The 21,952-nt window shown below is 48.1% G+C and overlaps 1 protein-coding gene and 2 non-coding genes across 3 annotated transcripts in view; 1 reads left to right on the top strand and 2 right to left on the bottom strand.

The window, feature by feature from the left end:
* Positions 1–16,576, top strand: part of LOC132241701 (protein Daple-like) — a 118,171-nt gene extending 101,595 nt beyond the window's left edge. The window contains 3 exon segments of the mRNA XM_059710629.1: positions 8,024–8,106; positions 9,153–9,264; positions 16,501–16,576. Of these exon segments, the coding sequence (XP_059566612.1) occupies positions 8,024–8,106; positions 9,153–9,264; positions 16,501–16,576 (271 nt within the window).
* On the bottom strand, positions 14,761–14,864 carry LOC132242384 (U6 spliceosomal RNA). Its single transcript, XR_009454586.1, has one exon. It is a non-coding gene; the product is annotated as a U6 spliceosomal RNA (small nuclear RNA).
* Positions 16,577–17,628: 1,052 nt separating the features above from the next.
* Positions 17,629–17,831, bottom strand: LOC132242402 (small nucleolar RNA SNORA74). The gene has a single exon (XR_009454599.1). It is a non-coding gene; the product is annotated as a small nucleolar RNA SNORA74 (small nucleolar RNA).
* Between the last annotated feature and the right edge of the window lie 4,121 nt (positions 17,832–21,952).

Below are 21,952 nucleotides of genomic sequence, written 5' to 3'. Positions count from 1 at the left end.
AGGTACCGGGGACTTCCCTGCTACTGACATCGTGGAAAGGGTGTGGGAACGTTGTCCCTCCCCAGCGTGGGAACAGTGTACACGGTAGGTATGGCCTGTGAAAGCCTTTGACTTCAAAAGAGCAAGTTATGTTTTATCCTTTTACATTAAAAGGCATTTTAAGACCCTCATTATGGAGATGGCAGATTCCGCAAGGTGGCAAATGCCTGGAGACTGCAGATGGGAGAAAGGCGATCACGGGGCAGGAATCTGACCCGAGGACTCGGGGAGGAGCTGATCCATGTGGTGGGTGTAAAGTGACAGGTGCCTCAGTGTCCCCTTGAGGCAGTTGCCAGTGACGGAACACTGTATTTGAGTTGGACACGTTGACCTCAGCCAGGTGAAAATTTCAATGAGTGAGATTTCCCGGGCCAGGCTGGGAGCAAGGCAGCAGCCATCATCAGAAACTGCTGTTGGCAACGTCCCTGCCACAGCCCTTTGGGTTTGGAATCTGCCTGCAGCCATTCAAATTTTACATGTGCTCGTCCTTCCCCCAGCAGTGGGCGTCCATCTCCAGCTGGGGACATTACATGTCCTGTGGTCTGAATTGTGTACCCCTAATCCCATGACTTTGCAACCCCTCGAACTTGATTATGTGTCTGCATTTGAGTTTTAGTCTTCAAGCAAGTCATTCAGGTGACGTGAATTCAGTGGTGTGGGTCTTCATCGAATCTGACCAGAGTCCTTAGAAGAGGAGGGGAGGACACGTGGCAGTGCAGAGGGGAGTCCATGTGACACACAGAGAGAAGACAGCCATCTACAAGCTGAGGAGCGACCCCCTCAGGAGATACCAGCCCCGCTGACAGCACCATCTATCACTTCTAGCCTCCGGAATGGTGAGGAAATGAATGTCTGCTGTTAACACCACCCAGTGTGGCCCTATGTTATGGCAGCGCAAGCAAGCAACCTAACACAGTCCGTTCCGACACACATCAGTGTTCCGGGCAGCACTGCTGACATGGCAGCTGAACTGCATGAGGCCCATGTCCATCAGCACTGAAAGGCCGCATCGCTGGGCAAACGACCTCCCCGACTGGACCAGGTCTGCAAGGACAGTGGAGCTGAGTGCTCCAGAGGATACATGGCAAGTGTAGTTTAAGCAACACAAACAGCGAAATGCCCAAGTGCTCATGGTCCACTGTGAAGTCACAGGACATTTCTCTCTCTGATATTGCTACAAATATGTGAGGAGCGTCTCTCTACCGTCCCATGTAGCTGGAGGGGGGCGTGGGGGTCCGCATTTTTTTGTCTTGGGGCTGTGGGACACTAGGGAGAGTCCTGGGAGGGTGCCCGGGGAGTCCCGAGATTTGAGTGTGGGTTCTGGGCACTGCCAGGTTGTGTTGAGGTTGTGGGTGTAGAGACCCTCGAGGCCAGCTCTCACCTCAGACAGGCACTGGTCTGTGTTGTCAGCCTGGTGCACCTGCACCCTGACCCCGTAGGTGGTGTAGTCGGGTCCATGGGCCAGCACCTCAATGATGTCCTCCTTGGAGCTCTGCAAAGACAGAGTGGGTACTGAGCCAGGATGCATCAGGAACCTTCCACCCAATCTGTGGTCCTGTGTCATGGCAGACCTAGTCTGTGAGGACACAGTGAGGATGTTCCTGGCAGCCCTGCTGAGCTAGCAACAATTGATTTGTGTCAAGGTGGAGCCACGGTGAAAGCCTGAATCACTGAGGAAAACTCTGTCCTTGTTGGGATGATATGGAGTTGGGTCAGGCCACAGCTCCTGAGCTGGCCACGCTGCAATGGTTTGTGGTCCTCTGTGAGGTGATAGGTTGCAGAGAAAAGTATTCAAGAACTTAATCCCTTCCTATGCCCCTAACCCCCCTAGCCCTTCTTCCCCCCTCTTTTTTTTTTCTTTTTTAAATACACAGCACTATCAAGTGGGATGATGTGTAAGGCTTGGAGAAGGCCTACAAGGACAGTCGGGCTGGGGCTGGTCCACAGGATACTTGGGGCAGGGAGTTCATCAGTTGAAAGGAGCATGAGGCAAAGACAGCAACAGATGCCTTTTCTCTGATCCCAAGAAGCACAGGAAGAAAGACTGCTTTTCTCCCCTACCAGGGAGCTGGTCGGGAGGATTGAAGGTACAGATCACTTTGGGAGTGGACTTGTGAGAACTTTGAGGCCCCAGATTTGAGTCTGACTTCTGGTCCCACCCCAGTCACCTCAGGGTCCTGGGTGTGGGCCAGCTCTCATCTCAGTTTGGCACTGGACGGTTCTCCTGTCCTGACGCACTTGTCCTTTGTACCCGTTGAGGGCCTAAGTGAACCTGTCAGCCAGCTCCTCAATGCTGCCCTTGTTGGAGCTCTGCATAGACAGAGTCTGCTACTGGGCCAGGAGGCATCAGGGGCCCCGGGCATTACCAGTGGGGAAGATGCCCACCACCCATTCTGCTCCCCAGATCAGGCAGAGAGGGGCATCTGCAAAGACCTCCAGGCAGGGAGTGAAGTTGATGACCCCTTGAGCACCCCTGTGATTTAACAAGTGGGTAGCAGAGCTCCGACCCCAGCACTCAGCTTCCCTTCCTGTGAGCCATGACCTGGGCAGTGAACATGACACACCCTCCAACACCCTCCAGACTTCTGACACTTACCAACCTGCTCCTGAGCCCAGGATGAGCATCTCTCATCCCCCGCTTTCTTCCCCTCACCATCCCGGACACACACACAGACACACACACACATGCACACAGCCGGGATGAGGGGCAAGAGGTGTGGGCTCCCCAGGTGTGACCCCCAGTTGGCGCCCAAGTGTGAGCTGAAAGGGCCTGCCCTTGGTTACCTGTGTGTGCCTCGTGCCAGAGGGCGAGGGGTATTGGTGGTGGTGCTTGCACCTGTTTCCCCAGCAACAGAAACATCTCTTGCCCTGGGCGTTCTTCTGCCCAGAGCGTTGGAAGAACGGGAAGCAACAGAGAGACATCCTGGCCTCCTGACCTTCTCCACTCAAGTGAGCTGGAAAGGCAGTTGTCTCTAGAACAGGGGTGGGCAAACTTTTTGATTTGAGGGCCACAATGGGTTCTTGGCGGGCCGGAAGAAAAGCGTGGATGGAGTGTTTGTGTGAACTAATATAAATTCAAAGTAAACATCATTACATGAAATGGTGCGGTCTTTTTTTTTTTTTTTTAGTTTTATTATTTCACACTGGCCAAATTCGGCCCGCGGGCCATAGTTTGCCCATGGCTGTCCCAGGTGCTGGGACTTGGAGTGTCCCACGGGGTAGTGGCTGTTGTGGGCGGGAAGGGCTCATTCCAAGGGTGAACTTGGGCTTGTCAGGTATTAAAACGCTTGGAGGATTGGGGTTCCCCTGGGCCTTGCTCTGTGGGGGCAGCCAAGGAGTCACTTTCCCGAAGGGTGGGACTTGGCCAGCCCCTGGTTCCTGGGAGAAACCAGGAGAGTGGAGAGGTTCCATCAAGTTGTAACCTGGGACCAAGAGCCCCAGTGAGAGACCAATAGCCCCAGTGTGGTCTGGTCTCCTGTCATTGTGGGGCAGGTTACATGTGCTCCCTGAACCTGGAGGAGTTGTGGCTGCTGAGCTGACAGGTGGCAGCTGGGGACAGAGTTCCAGCCAGACCCCAGCAGGGCCCCCTGTCTATTAAGCCAGGCAGTGAGGTGTCCTGCTTCTCTGGGGCTTGTGTCTCAAGCCAGGGGACAAGACAGATCTGTAGTCCCTAGAAAGTTAACAACCTGGTCAAATAGGGTGTGTGTGTGTGTGTGGGGGGGGGGGGGGGTGAGCGGGGGAGGGTGGAGAGTCGAGCTGAGGGAAAAAAATGGGCAGGGGCAGAGCTTATTCCAGGCCTGGGAATATGTGTCTTGGAGGGTAGTCACCACGTGAGCCCATATACAACTTGGTGTTTATTCAGCAGTGGCTTCAGTGCAAGGATGATGATTAAATTGTGGATGGTTGTGGGTGGTTGGTTGGTTGGGTGGGAGGTTGGTTGGTTGCATGGGAGGTTGGTTGGTTTGGTCTCAGAAGAAATAAGAGGTAGAGACAATCGTCAGTCTTTACTTAGAGCCCAGCAGTGGCCTGACTTGGTCTTGGCTGGTAGGGCCTGTCCTTCTTGGGCGGAGATTGGAAGTGTTCTGAGAGAGATGGCAGCACTTCTCCTACCTGTGAGCTGAGGCTGGCATCCTTGCTGCCTAGCGGCTGGCTGTCCGAGGGGCTTAGTGGTAGGAATGATTCACACACAGCTCCCTTCCTCACTAGAGAGAATAGGTGACATGTGGCTCTCAGTCCTTGCACTAAACTAATGTCAGGATGGGGCAGACCTTACATGGAAGTATTTCAGCTTCACAAACCATTTGAGTGAGTTAAATAACAACTCTTATGTTTTTTAACTTTTAAGGCAGAAAATACAGCCACATTTTAATTTGATGTTTACAAGAGTTGATTTTTACACCCCCAAAATTGGCTTCAGCTGAAGTTTTCCATACCTGGAAAGTTACTTGTTGAATTTTAATACAAGTGACATATAGTGCTCAACACATCTGTATTTTCTGAGCCTTTTCACACCAATACATAGAATATGCAATTGATGTTTTAAAAAGATAATGCTAAATTTATGAATTTGGGTTATAGTACAGTTACTAAGAAATGTTTAATAGTATCTACCAAAATGTTATAGGATAAGTTTTATAGAGATTGTATATTTTTGAAATGAGTAGTATTATAAAACTGTGTTTACATTTTTGTGAAGTTTTGTACCACAAAGTTTAAAACAAGGAAAAGTTTATTGCTGAGATATTTAGGAACATTGTAGAAATCTGAACCTACAATTATTTTTTGAAGCGTTTGTAGAAACCTTATTTAAGAGGTCTAATTTTACCCTCATCCTATAGATGCAGCTAGGAGACCCAGAAAGGGTAAGTGAAATCCCCAAGACCACAAGCTATTAATAGCAGAGATCAAATGAGAACCCAGGGCAAGTGCTCATTCTATTTTTCCTGTCAGCCTCTATAGACCCAGTTGAGGTTAGAACATTAGAGCTGTGACTTCGGAGATCTGAATCCTTTAAAAATCTTTTCTGTATATATATGTTTCTCTTAGGAGTCTTGATAGTATTATTTAATTACTAGATTCCCAGTGCATGAATTCGTGCACATTGAAAGGAAATTAATTAGAAGAAATATTGTAAGATCACTATTTGCCCTTTCTCAATAATAGAAGTGTATACCAAATTCACGATCAACAATGACAGATGGAAACACATGCAACTGGCGCCAGTGATTTTATATATATATATACTTGCTGACTTAGACCTGCTTTCTGATTAGGTAAACTTTTTCCAGCCTAGTGAAGTGCCCCAATTTCTTTTTCAGGATATTGCCAGCAAAACAGCATAAATACCAATATGAAAGTAGATTATTATTGTGGATCATGCAGAGATAACAAAGGGAGAAATATTTAACTATAGCCCTGTTTGACTATATTCCGTGCAGTGAGAAAACCTGAAGTCATGTTCAGGTTCTACCATTTCTTGCTTCTTTTCAGTTGGGTCAATTTTTAAAACATTATAAACCTCCATTTTCTGGCTAATGAAATAAAAACAGGATTCTACCAAGTCTCCTTTCTACCTATTCCGGGACTTCAGTGAGGATCAAATGAGATGAGGCACATGAAAACACTTCAAAGACATTTGGTTAAAGTGTAAAATGTTTGCACCTGGCTATAAAGCAAATGGGTGAAGAAACTCGAAGGAGGCTAGTCGCTAGGGAGAGGAAGCCTGGCATTACTATGTGACATCATTACCTGGTGCCCACAGCCACCATTTCTGTGCTGGGCTGGCCTGTGGGCTTTGTGCCATGGGTTCGTGGCGGGGCCTGTGTCCCACTTGGGAAAAGCGGAGTGTTGCTTGTGGACTCTGGGTGCGCAGTGCCCTTCCTCTGTAAATGGCCAGTTCAGGTCACAGCAGCTCCAGTATTGAACGTCTGCCCCTGGTGGTCAGTGCTCTTCATAGCGAGTGGTCAGGTGGTGGAATCCTTAGCACATTAGCCTTTTATATATATAGATTTTGCAATAAGAACGGCAAAAACCGTTTTAAAAAAAGTTACTGTGGCTCATGTCCTAAGTTTATCAAATCTGAAACTTTACTGTAGATATCAGCCTTCCAATGAGGAATTCTTCAAATACAGCCTGAGCTGTGGACCCTGAGGCATCCTGCCTAAGAGCCTCTCTTCAGGGTTGCTGACCCGCCCCATCCCCTACCGCGCCTCCAACCCCTGCTCATTATTTTTTCCAAGCAGACCCAGCATCTCCAAAGCCCAGTGTTCTCATTCAGGAGCTGTTGGAGTGCAAGAATGCATTTTAAAGGATATTTCACAACCCAAAGCACTTTTTAAGCTTCTCAAAGATAAGTGGATGGTCACTGAACATGGATGCAAACTGCATTTTACACCAAAAAAAGTTACTTAAATGTTTTTTAGAAGATTTTTTTCATTATCAAAATAATATAGGATCATTAGAATTTTAAAAAGAATAGTATAAAGTAAAGGAAATCACTTCTTTCCACTATCCAAGGTTAACCACTGTCAACATTTCAAAGTATTTCCTTTTGTCTTTCCTACATTTATATATCTAGATACCTTTTTGAGGTGATACTATTAATTCATTTATATTAATACTAGGGGCCCGGTGCACGAAATTCGTGCACTGGGTGTGTGTGGGGGGGAGTGTCCCTCAGCCCAGCCTGCCCCCTCTCACATACTAGGAGCCCTCAGGCGTTGACCCCCATCACCCTCCAATCGCAGGATCGGCCCCTTGACCAGGCCTGAGGCCTCCGGCAGAGGTGTCAGGCCTGGGCAGGGGACCCCCAGCTCCCCGTGGTTGCAGGCTCCGTCCCTGCCCAGGCCTAACGCCTCTGTCCTAGGCGTCCGGCCCGGGCAGCCGGGACCCGCAGCTGCAGCGGCCCCGCGATCGTGGGCTTCGCTTTAAGCCCAGGCAAGGGACCCCTAGCTCCCGAGACTGCCAGCTTCGACCGTGCCCAGCTCCCATCACTGGCTCCACCCCTACTTCCTGCTATCACTGGCCAGGGCGGCAAAGGCACCTGATTCTCCGATCATGGCTGGGGGGCAGGGCAAAGGCAGCCCCAGGGCCGCCTTTGCCCTGCCCCCCAGCTCTTAGCTCCCCCTGGGTTTCTGATCACTGTCAGTAGCAGGGGGCTTCTTCCTGCTTTCCCTTTCACCTCCCTGCATTGTGCCTACATATGCAAATTAGCCGCCATCTTGTTGGCAGTTAACTGCCAATCTTAGTTGGCAGTTAATTTGCATATAGCCCTGATTAGCCAATGAAAAGGGTATCGTCGTACGCCAATTACCATTTTTCCCTTTTATTAGATAGGATATGTTGTATTGACTTCAGAGAGGAAAGGAGAGGGAGAGAGAGAGGTAGTAATATGAATGATGAGAACGAATCATTCATCACCTGCATCCTACATGCCCCCTACTAAGGATGGAGACCCATGCACTCTGACAGGGACTCCATGTATGACCGCCTGGTTCATAGATCAAGGCTCAACCAGTGAGCACGCCTCCAGGGCAAGATGATACTATTTCTAATGTGTGTATCCTGATTTGTTTTCTCTTAGTTATGGTGTTTTCATTCCACTGCATCTATAACCACTTTTTTCCTGTTTATTAAGGCACTGTTTATTTTTCCCAGCTTTATTGAGAAATAATCAATATACACCACTGTATAAGTTTAAGGCAGACAAAAGGATGGTTTGATTCACCTACATTGTGAAATGACTACCACAATGGGTTCAGCTAACATGTACTGAAGATGTGACAAACCAAAATTGAAATCTCTAATGTAATTTGGGTTATTTTTTCTTCAAAGTCAAATCTACAATTGTTACCATTGCAAAAAAGAGCTTGTACTTGGAACTAAAGTGCAGGGTGTGGTGGGTCTGCAGGCTGGGGCTCTACTGCCCTGGCCCCTTGCACTTGAGCCCTGTGCCTGTTCCCATGCAGATCCTTTCTCCTTCCAGACTTCACATGAGGCTGGTGATGGATGTGCTGCCCCTGCTGGACGGGGCTCCACAGTCTGTCTTCCCACCACGGAGTGTCAGAGGTGAGAGCCCCCTGTGTAAGGCTGTGGAGCATATGAAGTTCAGAGTCACTTGTGTCTCAGCAGCTCTGGGGGTGACCTCAGCATCAGCATGCGCAGAGCCTATGCTGGCCTCCAGGGTGTGCTCTGTGCGGGTCCAGCTCACCCACAGCTCCTCTCTCCCTGGATTTCAGCCACCTTACTGGTCCTTCTGCTAGAAGCTCTGGTTCTCTCAGAACCTTACACTCCTCTCCACCCATGAGCTGTGTGGAAGCTTCATATAACAGGATGGTTTTCAAGGAAAACTGGCAAGAGAAAAAGAAGAAAAATAATCAGGAGTCACCACAATACTTTGGAGTCCAGGGCCCGGCCAGGAGAGAAGGGGGAAGGGTCCAGGGCAGCCGCCACTCTGGCTCCAACAGGCCCCTGGTCCAGTCCTCTCTGAGTCATTCCCGTCCTGCGCACAGAGCAGTGCTAAGACTCACTGCCTTCAAGACAAATCAGCTCACCACCGTGCTGGTCACTGGTCAAGTTCTCAATTCTCTCCCCACTCAGCCCACTGCTGCTCTCTCTGGAGTCCGCAGATACTATTCTCTCTGAGACCATGGTTGACATCACTGGGTGGACAGCTGGCCATTGATCTGCTCCATCTCGATGGCTCCAGAATGATGTGTTTTCTTCTTTTGAGAAGAAAAAAAAGAGCAAGAATATGGGTCTGGACAGCAAGTAGCCTTTCTGTAGAAATGCATGGACAGTGAGTTTTTACTCTTAGTACTTTGAAGTGCTATGTGGATTGGCATGAGGTACTTTCATTTTATTATTCTTTCTGGATGTTCTTCCTGAAGGTGACTGAGTTGGCTGGCTGCACAGGTAAAGGAACAAGAGGGTGAGTGTGCTGCCCTGTGTGCCAAGTAGCAAGGAGTTTGTGCTGTTCTGCATTTCTGAGCCTCTCTCACCATGTGAATCAGCTCTGGCCAGAGGCAAGGATAGCCATGAGTGGCTGCTCCCAGGCCATCCTGACACCACTCGTCTGTCCGACCTCTACACCATTGAGCTGTGCTCATTGCCAGCTAAATCCACAAGCCAGGGGAGCCCTGGAGCCCTGAGTCACTGCGTGCAGAGGATGAGCTTTGGTGGCTCCCTGGCCCACATCATGGACCAAAAAGAGCAAGATTTTATGGGGTACAGACACTGAAAAGGCCTTCATGACAGCCCTACATTATTACCCTAATGGTACAGGTTTGGATGGACAATTACAAACTCCCTACTTGACCACAGAGTAAGTACCAAACCTTTAATGAGTGACACTCCATCTCTCATCTACGTTTCACCCCTTAAAATAGGGATGTGTTGATTTCATCCACCAGCATTACTTCTTCCCTCTCGCATTCAAGTTGACAGGAAAATTGGAGCCATCTAAGGAAGGAGAGAGCATATGAAGACAGGGTATTATTTTTAGTTCATTTTGAGCACCACTCTGTCGAGTACAAAGAGAAAAACTATTTATCTTTCCTGACCTTTAACAGGGCATAGGTATCTTTTCTACAGTTGAGATCTGTAGATGATTAAAAGGCACCTGCTTCCAAGGACAATGCTGCCTTCCTTCATCCTTGTCCTTGGGTTGCGTCACTCCTGGGCCCTGTACCCAGGTCCCAACCAAGGCACGGAGAAGTGAATCTGCTCTGTCGACGAGACCCTGGCCCAGCGTTCCTGGAATGGCACAAAAGGCCCATCCTTGTCACTTGGTGGATGTGGTTTAATGAAGCAGAGGGTCACTGTGGGAGGATTGCACTACCTGTGTTGTGTTTTGTGAGATGGTTAAAAGGTTTGAAGCTCCCTTAAGAAACCAGGTGGCACAGTGAAGGAGCTGTTCCCCCGAGTGATCGCATTAGAGGTGGCTGAGACACAGCAGCTGTATTAAAAGCTGTGGAAGCTTCATGATGGGATGAGAACTTAGCTGTGTAGGTCACTGGTCTGGATGGTGGCCCTCAATCCCACTGACCACCAGTTCCTGTGGGCAATTCCTTATACTCAGCCCTGACCCCAAGTGGACCTGCTGGACCAGATTCCCTGGGGCAAGACAACCAAATCTGGTTGTCACCCCTTTTAGTTTTTAACCTTTTAAAAATATAATTGTAGATTCCATTATTTATAAGAGAGAACGCAGAGGTAGCCCATGGAATCTGACCTGGTTTCTCTCAATAATATCTTACAAAAATCTCACAGCCAGGATATTGACAGTGACCCAACTGCCCATGTAGGGCCGATAGAAGACAGCTCTACCTGATTCTCCCACACCCAGGACAGAGCCTTCTATTTTTTTTTTGGTATATTATTATCACAGTAATATATACACAATGAAATTTACCATTTTAACTATTTTTCAGAGCACAGTCCAGTGCTGTTAAGTGGTCCTTAACTCAACGTAACAATCATATTGTTGTGCTGCCGTTAACCACCATCGGCTCCATCACTGTTCTCATCTTCTCCAACTGAAGCTCTGTCCCCACTAAACAACAACTCTGCATCCACTGCCCCATTCCTGGTACCCTCCATCTTACGTCTATGACTCTGATGGCTCTAGGGACCTCATGTGAGTGGGATCACACACTATTTGTCCTTTTGTGACTGGCTTATTTCATTGAGCATCATGTCTTCAGGGTCCATCCAGGTTGTAGCATGTGCCACAATGGCCTATTTTTCTAAATTGAATATATTGGGGTGAGATTGGTAATGAAATAATGTAGCTTTCAGGTATACAGTTCTGTAATACATCACCTGTATGTTGAATTATGTATCTCACCTCCCTCCCCTCTTACCCCAGGTCAGGTCTCCTTCCATCACAATTTATCCTTTCTAAGCCCTCTTCTACACACACCCCTCTCTCTGTGATAATCACCAAACTGCTGTCTGTGTCTGTAAGTCTTTTCTTTGCTTAATCCCTTCACCTTTCCCCCCTAGTCCCCCAACCTCCTCCCCTCTGAACAGTATTCAGTCAGTTTTCTGCACCTATGAGTCTGTTTCTACTTTGATTGTAGTTTATTTTGTTCATTAGATTCCACATATAAGTGAAACCATAAGGAACTTGTATTTCTCTGACTGGCTTACTTCACTTCACTTAGCATAATACTCACCGGCTCCATCCATGCTGTTGTAAAAGGTAAGATTTCCTTCATTTCCTTTTTGTGTGTGTGGGTGAGTCGTATTCCGTTGTGTTAATGTACCACAGCCTTTTCTCCACTTATCTGCTGCTGGGCACTTGGGCTGCTGTGAAATCTTTGCTATTGTAAGTAATGCTGCAGTGAACATAGCATTGCATATATCCTTTCCGATCAGTGTTTCAGGTTTCTGCAGAGATATTCTCAGAAGTGGAAATGTTAGGTCATAAAGCAGTTCTATTTTTAATTTTTGAGGTAACTTCATACTGCTTACCACAGTGGTTGCACCAATCTGCATTCCCACCAAGAGTACACGAGCGTTCTCTTTTCTCCACATATTCACCAGCACTTGATGTTTATTGATTTATTGATGATAGCCATTCTGACAGATGTGAGGTGATACCTCACTGTGACTTTAATTTCCATTTCTGTAATGACTAGTGATGCTCAGCATCTTTTTGTGTAATAATCATCTGCAGGTCCTCGCTGGAGAGGTGTCTGTTTAGGTTCTTTGCTCATTTTTAAATTGGATTGTTTAATTTTGTTATGATGTTGAGTTTTTTAAGTTCTTCATAAATTTTGGATATTAAACCCTTATCAGATGTATCATTGGCAAATATGTTCTCCCCTTCAGTGGGTTGTCTTTTCATTTTCTTGGTGGTTTCCTTTGCTGTGCAACAACTTTTTAGATTGATGTAGTCCCATTTGTTTAGTTTTTCTTTTGCTTCTGTTGCCCAAATAGATATATCAGAATAAAAATATTTCTATGAAAATTTATTGCCTTTATTTTCATCTAGAAGTTTTACGGTTTCAAATGTCACTTTCAAGTTTTTAATCCATTCTGCGTTTATTCTTCAATATGGTGTAAGAAGGTAGTCTGCATTCATTTATTTTTCCACTTATGTGCCCAATTTTCCCAATAGCATTTTTTGAGTGGACTATCTTTACCACATTGTATATTCTTGTGTCCTTTGTCAAATATTAATTGACCATAAATGTATGGGTTTATTTCTGGACTTTTTGTTCTGTTCCACAGATCTTTATGTCTGTTTTATGCCAGTACCATACTATATTTATTACTATGGCCTCGTAGTATAGTTTGTTATCAGGTAGCATGATTCCTCCCACTTTGTTCTTCTTTCTCAAGATTACTCTATTGGTTTGGTTTTATTTTGTTTGTTTTGTTTGTGTGTGTGTGTGTGTGTGTGTGTGTGTGTGTGTGTGTGTGTGTGTGTGTTTGTGTGTTGGGTTTTTTGGTGTTTTTTGTGTTTTTTTTGTACTTCCATATAAATTTTTGTGATATTTGTTGTAGCTCTCTGAATTACATCATTGGACATTTGAACGTTGTTAATTCTTCCTATCTTTTAACACCATATGTGCTTTTATTAATTTGTATCTTCTTCAACTTCTTCCTGTCTTCCTTCCTTTCTTTCACTTTCTTCTTTCTTCCACTTCTTTTTCTTTCTTTCTTTCTTTCTTTCTTTCTTTCTTTCTTTCTTTCTTTCTTTCTTTCTTTCTTTCTTTCTTTCTTTCTTTCTTTCTTCTTTCTTCATGATCTTTATTATGTTCAGGTGAATTCCCTTTATTCACATTTCACTGAGAGTTGTTATAATGAATAGGTGTTGTGTTTTGGTGAATGCTTTCTGCGTCTATTGTTGTAATCATGTGAATTTGATTCTTTATTTTGTTTACGATGTATCATGTTTTTTATGTGTAGATACTGTACCAAGCTTGCATCCCTGGAATAAATCCCACTTCATCCTGATGTGTAATCTTTTAAATGTATTACTGGATCCAGTTTGCCAATATTTTGTTGAGGATTTTAGCATCTACATTCATCAGGGATATTAGCGTATAATTTTTTTTCTTTATAAAGTCTTATTCTGGTTTGGGATTAGGAGAATGCTGGACGCATAAAATGAGCTTGGGAGGCCTCCCCTGTCTTGAGTGTTTCGGGTGAGTTTGAGGAGAACAGGTGCTAGTTCTTCTCTGACTGTTTGATGAAATGCACTGTGAAGCCATCCAGTCCAGCACCTGCGTTTGTTGAGAAGTTATTTTTTCTTTTAATTCTCACCTAGTATATATTGTCCAATGAATTTTTTTTTAGAGATGTGGGAGGGAGGGAGGGAGGTAAGAAGGGAGAAAGAGAGGGGGGAGAGAGAGAGAGAGAGAGAGAGAGAGAGAGAGAGAGAGAGAGACACATCAGTGTGAGACACACACATCAAATGGTTGTCTCACACACATGTACACCTCAACAGGTGGCAGGGGTGAACCTGCAACCCAGGTACAAGCCTTTGACTGGGAATCGAACGCATGATCCTTTGTTCCGTGGACCACATCTCTAACCACTGACACACAATGGCCTTAGCTTCATTGATCTCATGTTTGTTTTTTACTGCTTTGTTTATTTCTGCTCTGATCTTTATTATTTTCTTTATTCTTCTCACTTTATGGTGTCTTTGTTTTTCTTTTGCACTAGTTCCTCTAAGTGTCAAGTTAGATGATGTATTTCAGATTTTTCTTGTTTCTTGAGGTAGGCCTGTAATGTTAGGAATTTTCCTCTTAGGACTGCTTATCCTGTGCTCCATAGCGTTAGGATTGTTGTGTTCTCATTTCCATGTGTTTCAAGGTATTATTTCATTATTTCCTTGATCTCATTGTTATCTATTCATTGTTTAGTAACATGTTAATTAGCCTCCAAGACTTTCTGTGTTTTATAGTTTTTTCTTTTTCTTTTTTCTTTTTAATCCTATAATTACTAATTTTTATTGTGGTCAAATAAATATAAGATTTAGAGTTTTAACCACATTTAAGTATACATCAAGTATATTGACATGCAATTCTCACCACCATGTATCCCCAAATTTTTATTTATTTATTCATTTTTGCTTTTCATTGCTTTTATCTCTGTTAATAAATTTATTGGGGCATGGGTGGTTTTAGGTGTGTACAATTCAGTAATAGATCACTTGTAGGTCAGTTTTTTCTAATTGACTTCTAGTTTTATACAGTTATGATCAGAAAAGATTCTTGATATGATTTCAATCTTCTTAAATTTACTGAGACTGTTTTTGTGCCCTAACATGTGGTCTATCTAGATAATGTTGCACGTCCACTTAAAAAGAATGTATATTCTACTGCTTCAGGGTGAAAATGCTCTGAAGATACCAATTAAATCCATTTGATCTATTGTGTTATTTCAGTCCACTCTTTATTTTTTAAAGACTAGGTGTGAGGCCGCCCTGTGCAAGGGTGAGGCAGCGCACAAGTCTTCCCCCCCACCTTCTCTCTCCCCCTCCAGCCCCCGCCCATCTCCCTCCCCCCCCCAGCCCCTGCCCATCTCCCTCCGCCCCCACCCACAGGGACCCCAGCCCAGGAGGAGGTCAGGGCCCAAGTCTCCCCCCCGCCTTCTCCCTCCCCCCCCAGCCCCCGCCCGTCTCCCTCCACCCCCACCCGCAGGGGCCCCAGCCCAGGGGAGCCAGGGGAGCCTAGGGGAGCCAGGGGAGCATGTCACACGCTAGGGGGAAGGGAACGCTTCACTGATTTGAGTGTCACCCTTGCGCAGGGGCCACCCTAATCTCCTCTGCATCATTCCAGCTTTACTATATGTGCTGCTGCTGCTGCTGCTGCTGCAGAGTCCAGCACCACGCCACTCTTTGCTTCTTGATTTTCTGTGCGGAAGATCCAGCCATTGATGCCAGTGGGATTGTTCAAATCCCCTACTACGTCTGTATTATTGTTGAACTCTCCATTTATGTACATCAGGATTTGATTTACACATTTACTTGCTCTTATGTTGAAGAAATACATGTTTGCAAGGGTTATATCCTCTTGTTGGATTGCTCTCTTTATCATTCTGTGGTGTCCATTCTTATCGCACAATATAGCCTTTGTTTTACAGTCTATTTTGTCAGCTCTAGGTTTACCTCCCCGGCTTATTTTTCATTTGTATTTGCATGAAATACCTTTTGCCATCCCCTTGCTTTTTGTCTGTATATCTTTCATTCTGAGGTAGGTCTCTTGTTGACTGCATATATATGGTTCTTGATTTCTTATCAATTCAGCTACCATGTCTTTTAATTGCAGCAGTCAAGCCACTTACATTTAAAGTGATTATTTGTAGATATGTTTTATTCTTTTAACTCTGTTTCCCTTTTATTCCTTCTTGATAGTTCTTATACTAATGGTTTGGTGGTAACACACTTCTTTTGCTGTTTCTTGTCTGGGAAGCTCTTTATTTCTCCATCAATTTTAAATGACAGCCTTACTGGGTAAAGTAGTCTTGGTTGAAGGTCCTAGCTTTTCATTATTTTGAGTATTTTGTGCCAATCCCTACTGGCCTGGTATGTTTTTGTAGAGAAATAAGCTGACAGTCTTATGGGAGCTCCCTTGTAGGTAACTGACCGTCTTTCTTTTGTTGCTTTTAAGATGTCCTGTCTTTAATCTTTGTCATTGTCATGATGATGTGTCCTGGTGTCAAGCCTTTTTGGGTTCATCCTGTTTGGGACTCTGTGCTTCCTGGACGTGTGTCTCTTCCTTCACCAGGTTAGGGAAGTGTTCGGTCATTATTTCTTTTAATATGGTGTAGTCCCTTAACCTTTCTTTTGTCCTTGTACTCCTATAATGTGGTTGTTGTTAATGTTTCATGTTGTCCCAAAAGTCCCCTAAACATTCCTCATTTTTAAAAGTTCTTTTTTCTTTTTGCTGCTTTTGTCTTCTGTGACCTTGTCTTCCAAATCACTAATTTGATTCTCTCCTTAATCAAATTATTTATTTTCTCTAGTGTATTCTTCATTTCAAAGATTTTACTCTTTATTTCTGACTGGATCTTTTATATGGCTTAAATGTTCTTTTTCATGCATACTATCAGTTTTCAAGTTCCCACTGATTTCATCCATTCTTTACCTAACTTCAATTAACTATCTGAAATATTGCTTGCCTCACTTTGTTTAGCATTTTTTCTGGATGTGTCCCCTGTTCTTAAATTTGGGGCATGTTTCTTCGCATTTTGGCTGCCTCTGTGTGTTTCTTTCTTTGTATTAAAATCCAGGTCTTGGTAGTGTGGCTTCGTGTAGTAGGAGTCCTGTGGAACCCAGTGGCAATTTCTTCTTGATCATCTGAGTTGAGTGCTCCAGGGATGTCCCATGTGTGTTATGTGAACCTTCCTGTGGCAGTTGATTCTTGATGGCTGTTGGCCCATTCATGTAGTGATTCGATGCTCAGGCTAGTTGGCTGTGACCACAGTGTACCCTGCCTACAGTGTAGTGTATGAGCTGCTGACAGGTGTTGACCACGTGGAGCGCAATTCATCTCAGCGGGGTCTGGTGCCTGCCTAGATCTCTCTTTGGATCTGCCGCTTCTGAGGCTAATTGTATCCTTCTCTGATGTGCTCTGAAGCTGGCTATCAGCTTGTTGTTCCTGGGGCTTCCTGGGAGGGACTCTGGTGCTGAACAATATCAGATGCTTGATGTGACTCTCCCAGGGCAAACTCTTTGCATCTACAAAGCAATTCACAATTTGTGACAGCCTCTGCTGAGGCCCAGTGAGCACAGGAAGGTCCAAGCAGGGCACCAAAGCTGGCTTTGACTAGCATTGAGCCTGGGGGCAGGTCAGCAAAAGCCCCAGAGCACACCATGTTCTGCCTCCCTGTCTGCCTCCATCTGCCGGGTGCCTGTTTGTCTCAGTTAATGAAAGAGTCTCTGGAAGCACTCAAGTTGCATGAGGGAGGTTCTCAGGGAGTCCCCAGGTAGAGGTGAGTGGTGCTCACCAGATGGATGCAGGTTCAAGCTCAGTGTCAGTGTTGGGTCTGAGGCCACTCAGCCAATGTCCCAGGGGATATCAGGTCCAGCTGCCACCCGCTGGGTCCTCACACATCCTTGAGCAGTGTACAGAAGGCGCAGACCTGGCATTGTTTGTAGGAGGAGAATGAAAAAGTCAAAAGAGGCTGCTTCCCAGGATTGAAGTTGTCTGGAATCTGTAGTCTGAGATCAGCCGTGTGAGCTTAAGGGCTTTGCAGAAGGTCTGTGGATTCTCAAAGGCCAGAGAGCTGCTTCCTGTTGTAGATGACTCGTGGATCCCCACAGGGGAGCGAGAGCATGGTGGGATCATGCAGGTGCAATCCAGCCATCACGTAGTGAAAAGTAGAATCCCCTCATGGGTGGCTGATTTCAGCAGATTCATCCCTCCATTTCTGTCCTAAGAGAACTGGAGCTCTCTCCAGACTTCCGACCAGATGCATGCTCACTGGCTTCCCGGGCAGCACTGTCCCTGCCTTCTTTCCTCAAGGCTGGGTGAGCCAGGCTGGCTGGAGTGTAGGGAAGGGAGGATAGAGGTCCGTTTGGAGGGTTGAAATGCTGTGAGAACTTTTAAGGCTTAAATTTATTTTCTGTGTGTCTGCTCCCACACTATAACTAAGCAGCCAAAGTGATGCTTAGCTCACTCTCAAGGAAGCACAGTTCTGCCCTGCACCAGTGCCACACATCACCAGAGCAGTGAAGGGAGCTACTGGAGGAAGAAGACAGGGCATTCCTCTCCCAGCAGTGTAACACCCTCACAGGCATGATTCTGTCTGGAGAGCTGACCCCTGCTGGAGCACTTAAGGCTTTTAGGCACAGAGTGTAATGATCTGATTTATATTTTTTAAAGATCACTCTGATTTGCATTTTCATTTTTATTAAAAATTACTTCTTTAATTATTTTTCAATTAGGGATGACATTCAATATTAGTTTCAAGTGTACAAAATAGTGGTTAGACATTTATATAACATATAAAAGCATCTCCTGATAAGTCTAGCATGGGATATCTTTGAAAAGGGTATTAATCCTATTCATGAGGGCTCCACCCTCATAACCTAATCAACCTCAAAAGACCCACCTTTTATTTATTTTTAATCAACCTTATTTGGGTGACATTCATTAATAAAATTGCATAGGTCAGGTGTGCAATTCTATAATGCATCATTTGTATATCGCATTGTGTGCTCACTGGCTTCAGGTCAAGTCTCCTTCTATCACCATTTATCCCCCCTATGCTCTCTTCTCCCTCCCCTACCTGTCACCCACCAACCTTACCCCCTACTCCCCACACGCCACCCCACCTGCCACCCCACACCCCACACCCCCAGCCCCCATCTGCCTCACCACATCCCCAATGCACAGCCCCCATCTGCCACCCCCAACTCCCCTCCCGCCAGCTCTCATCCCCCAACGCTACCCCTCACCCCCACCTCCCACTCTTACCCCCAACCCTACCCCCCACCGCCCCCCCCATCACGCACCCCAGACCCCACACCTCCCATCCTCCACCCCCAACTTCCCAGCCCCCACCCTCCACCCCCCTTCCCCTGCTTGTGATTTGACATTTGAAATGATATTTGAGATGTGTCTTGAGAGCACGGGTAGGATTTAGACAGATGAAGAAGGTGAGAATATGCTTCAGGTACAGAGAGTGGACATTCGGCCTGGAGGCAGGAGAGATGAACACTGGACAGACCAGAGCATATGCCCTTCAGATGCCTGTGAGTGAGGGGTCAGGGCAGGGAAACAGAAGACCCTGCATGGAGGGAAAGGGCAGAGGGATAAGGGGACCAACCACAGAGTGGTCAGAGCAGGAGAGACAGCAGCCCCTCCATGGGAAGGCAGGGCAGCAGGGTCAGGGGACCAGGGGAGGGGCCGATGGACAGGTATGAGAGGGAATGCTGCCAAGGGGCAGGGCTGGGGGCAAGGGCTCCACCATGAGGAACAGGGAACTCTCCATGGAGGGGTCTGTTTCTCCTGTTACCTATCTCTACTCCCATGTCCCCCCTTCCCTGGCCCCTCCATGGATGGTGCCCTAACCCCCCTATCTTGCTCAGACTATGTGGGGTCCTTTGTCCTCCCTGCCCTGCTACCTCCCTGGATGATGCCCTCTCCCCCCTGCCCTGCCATCTATTTCAGGACCTGTGCTAAAATCCTTGCTGTCTCAAAGTAGGCTTCCCTATCCCCCCAGCCTCTCCTCTTCATGGAGGGTTCCCTGTTCCCTCTCATGCATGCCCTGTCCCCCCATGAAGGATTCTGTCTCCTCCATGCCCTTCTCCCTCAAACTGGGGCTCCCTTTCTCCACTGCTTGCCCCCTCAAAGTGAGGTTCTCTGTCCCCCTGCCGTGCCCCCTCCACGAAGGAAATCTTCCTCCCTGACCCTCCCCCTCAAAGTGGGGTTCTCTACACCCCTGCCATGCCCCATCCATGGAGGGTACCTTCTCCTCCCTGCCTCTCCCCCTAAAGTTGGGATCCCTGTCCCCCTGCCCAGCTCCCTCAATGGATAGTTCTGTCTCCTCTGTGCCCTGCCCTCTCAAAGTGAGGTTCCCTTTCCTCCTGCCCTACCCTCTGCATGGGGATTACCTGTCCAACTGCCCTGCCCCCTCCCCATAGAGGGTTCCTGGTCTCCCCTCTCCTCCCTGCCCTGCCCCCTATAATTGGGGTTCCCTTCCTTCCTGTCCTCCCCACTGCATGGAGGGTTTCCTGTACCCACTATTCCATCCCTGCAAGTGCAGTTCCTGTCCCCCAGCTCTAACTCCTTTCTGAAGGTTTCCCTGTCCCCCTGCCCTGCCTCCTCCATGAAGGTTTCCCTGTCTCCTGCCCTCTACCCTCTATGAAGAGTCCCCTCTCCTCCCTGCCCTGTCCCCTCCATGGAGTGTGCCCTCTCTCCCCTGCCCTGTCCCATCCATGGAGGGTTTCCTGTTCCTCTGCTCTGCCACCTCCAAGGAGGGTCCCCTCTACTCCCTGTCTGACCCATCCCTGTTGGGTTCCCTGGCCAGCCCCCCCGCCTCGAGCCCTGCCCCCTCCATGGAGGGTTCCCTGCCCCATCTGTTCTGTAGCCTCCATGGAGGTTTCCCTGTCACCACTGCCCTGCCCCCTCCCTGGAGGGTCCCCTCTCCTCCGTGCCCAGTCCACTCCAAGGAGTATGCCCTCTCCCCCCTGCCCTGTCCCATCCACGGAGGGTTCCCTTTTCCTCTGCTCTGCCCTCTCCATGGAGGGTGCCTTCTCCTCCCTGCCTTGTCCTCTCCAAGGAGAGTCCCCTCTCCTCTCTGCCCAGTCCACTCCATGAAGGTCCCCACTTTCCCTGCCCTCCCTCCTCCATGGAGAGTCCCCTCTCCTCTCTGACAAGCCAATCCTTGGAGGGTCCCATGTTGCCAGTCCCCACTGCCCTGCCCCATCAATGGAGAGTTCCCTGTTCCCCAAACCCCCTGCCCTTCCCCCTCCATATAGAGCACCCATGCCCACTATCCTTCCCTTCCTTGGAGGGTCCTTTCTCCTCCCTGCCCTGTTACCTCCACGGAGGGTCCCATCTCCTCTTTAGCTATAACCTCCATGGAGGGTCTCTTCACTCTCTGTCCTCTTCCCTCCATGGTGGGTCCCCTGCTCCACTGCCCTGTCTCCTGCATGAAGGGTCCCCACTTCCCCTGCCCTCCCTTCTTCATGCAGTGTCCCCTCTCCTCCCTGCCAAGCCCATCCTTAGAGGGTTCCCTGTATCCCTTCCCCATAGCCCTGCCCCCTCCATGGAGGGTCCCCTATTCTCCCTTCCCTATCCCCTACGCTCCCCGCTCCATGGAGGGTACCTTCTCCTCCTTGACCCATCTCCTCCATGGAGGTTCCCATCTCCTCCCTGCCCTTCCTCTCCCTGGAAGGATCCTTCTCCTCCCTGATCTGTCCCCTTTATTGAGGGTCCCTTCTCCTCCATGGCATGTCCCCTCCATGGAATGTCCCCTCTCCTCCCTGCCCTGTCCCCTCCATGGAGGGGTCCCCTCTCCTCCCTGTCTGGCCCATCACTGTAGGTTTCCCTTTACCCGTCTCTGCCCTCTCCTCCCTGCCCTGTACCCTCCATGGAGGGATCCTTCTCCTCCCTGACCCATGCCCTCCGTGGAGGGTCCCTACTCCTCCCTACCTGTCCCCTCCATGGAGGGTTCCCATAACCCTACTGTCCCCCTGCATGGAGAGTACCTTCTCCTCCGTGACCCGTCCCCTCCATGGAGGTTCCCATCTCCTTCCTGTCTTGTCCCCTCCATGGAGGGTCCTCTCTCCTCCCTGTCTGTCCCCTCCATGGAGAGTTCCCATCACCCTAACAGTCCCCCCTGCATGGAGGGTCCCAACTCCTCCCTGCCCTTCTCCATCATGGAGGGTCGCCTCTCCTCCCTGCCCTTCCCCTCCATGGAGGTATCCTTCTCCTCCCTGACCCATCCCCTCTATTGAGGGTCCCCGCTCCTCCTTGCCTGTTCCCTCCATGGAGGGACCCCTCTACTGCCTACGTGTCCCGGAAAGGAGGGTCCCCTCCTCTCCTGGCCCATCACTTCCATGGAGTTTCCCCTCACACCCATGCCTGTCCCCTCCATGGAAGGTTCCCTGTCCCCACTGCCCTGCACCCTCCATGGAAGGTCCCTTTTTCTCCCTACCCTTGCCGCCTCCATGGAGGGTCCCATCTCCTCCCTGCCCTCACCCCTCCATGGAGGGTCCACTCTCCTCTCTACCTGTCCCTTCCATGGAAGGTTCCCCACTGCCCTGCACCCTCCATGGAGGGTCCCATTTCATCCCTGCCCTTTTCCCTCCATGGAGGATCCCCACTCCTCCCTGCCTGACACCTCCATGGAGGGTCCCATCTCCTCCCTGCCTGTCCCGTCCATGGAGGGTACCCCTTCTCCCTGCCTGTCCCCTCAATGGAGGGTTCCCTTTCCCCATGGC

The sequence above is a fragment of the Myotis daubentonii genome, chromosome 9, assembly GCF_963259705.1.
Source record: "Myotis daubentonii chromosome 9, mMyoDau2.1, whole genome shotgun sequence".
Classification (NCBI taxonomy): Eukaryota; Metazoa; Chordata; class Mammalia; order Chiroptera; family Vespertilionidae; genus Myotis; species Myotis daubentonii.
The sequence above is the reverse complement of the archived record's forward strand: the minus strand, read 5'-3'. Positions and strand labels throughout refer to the sequence as shown.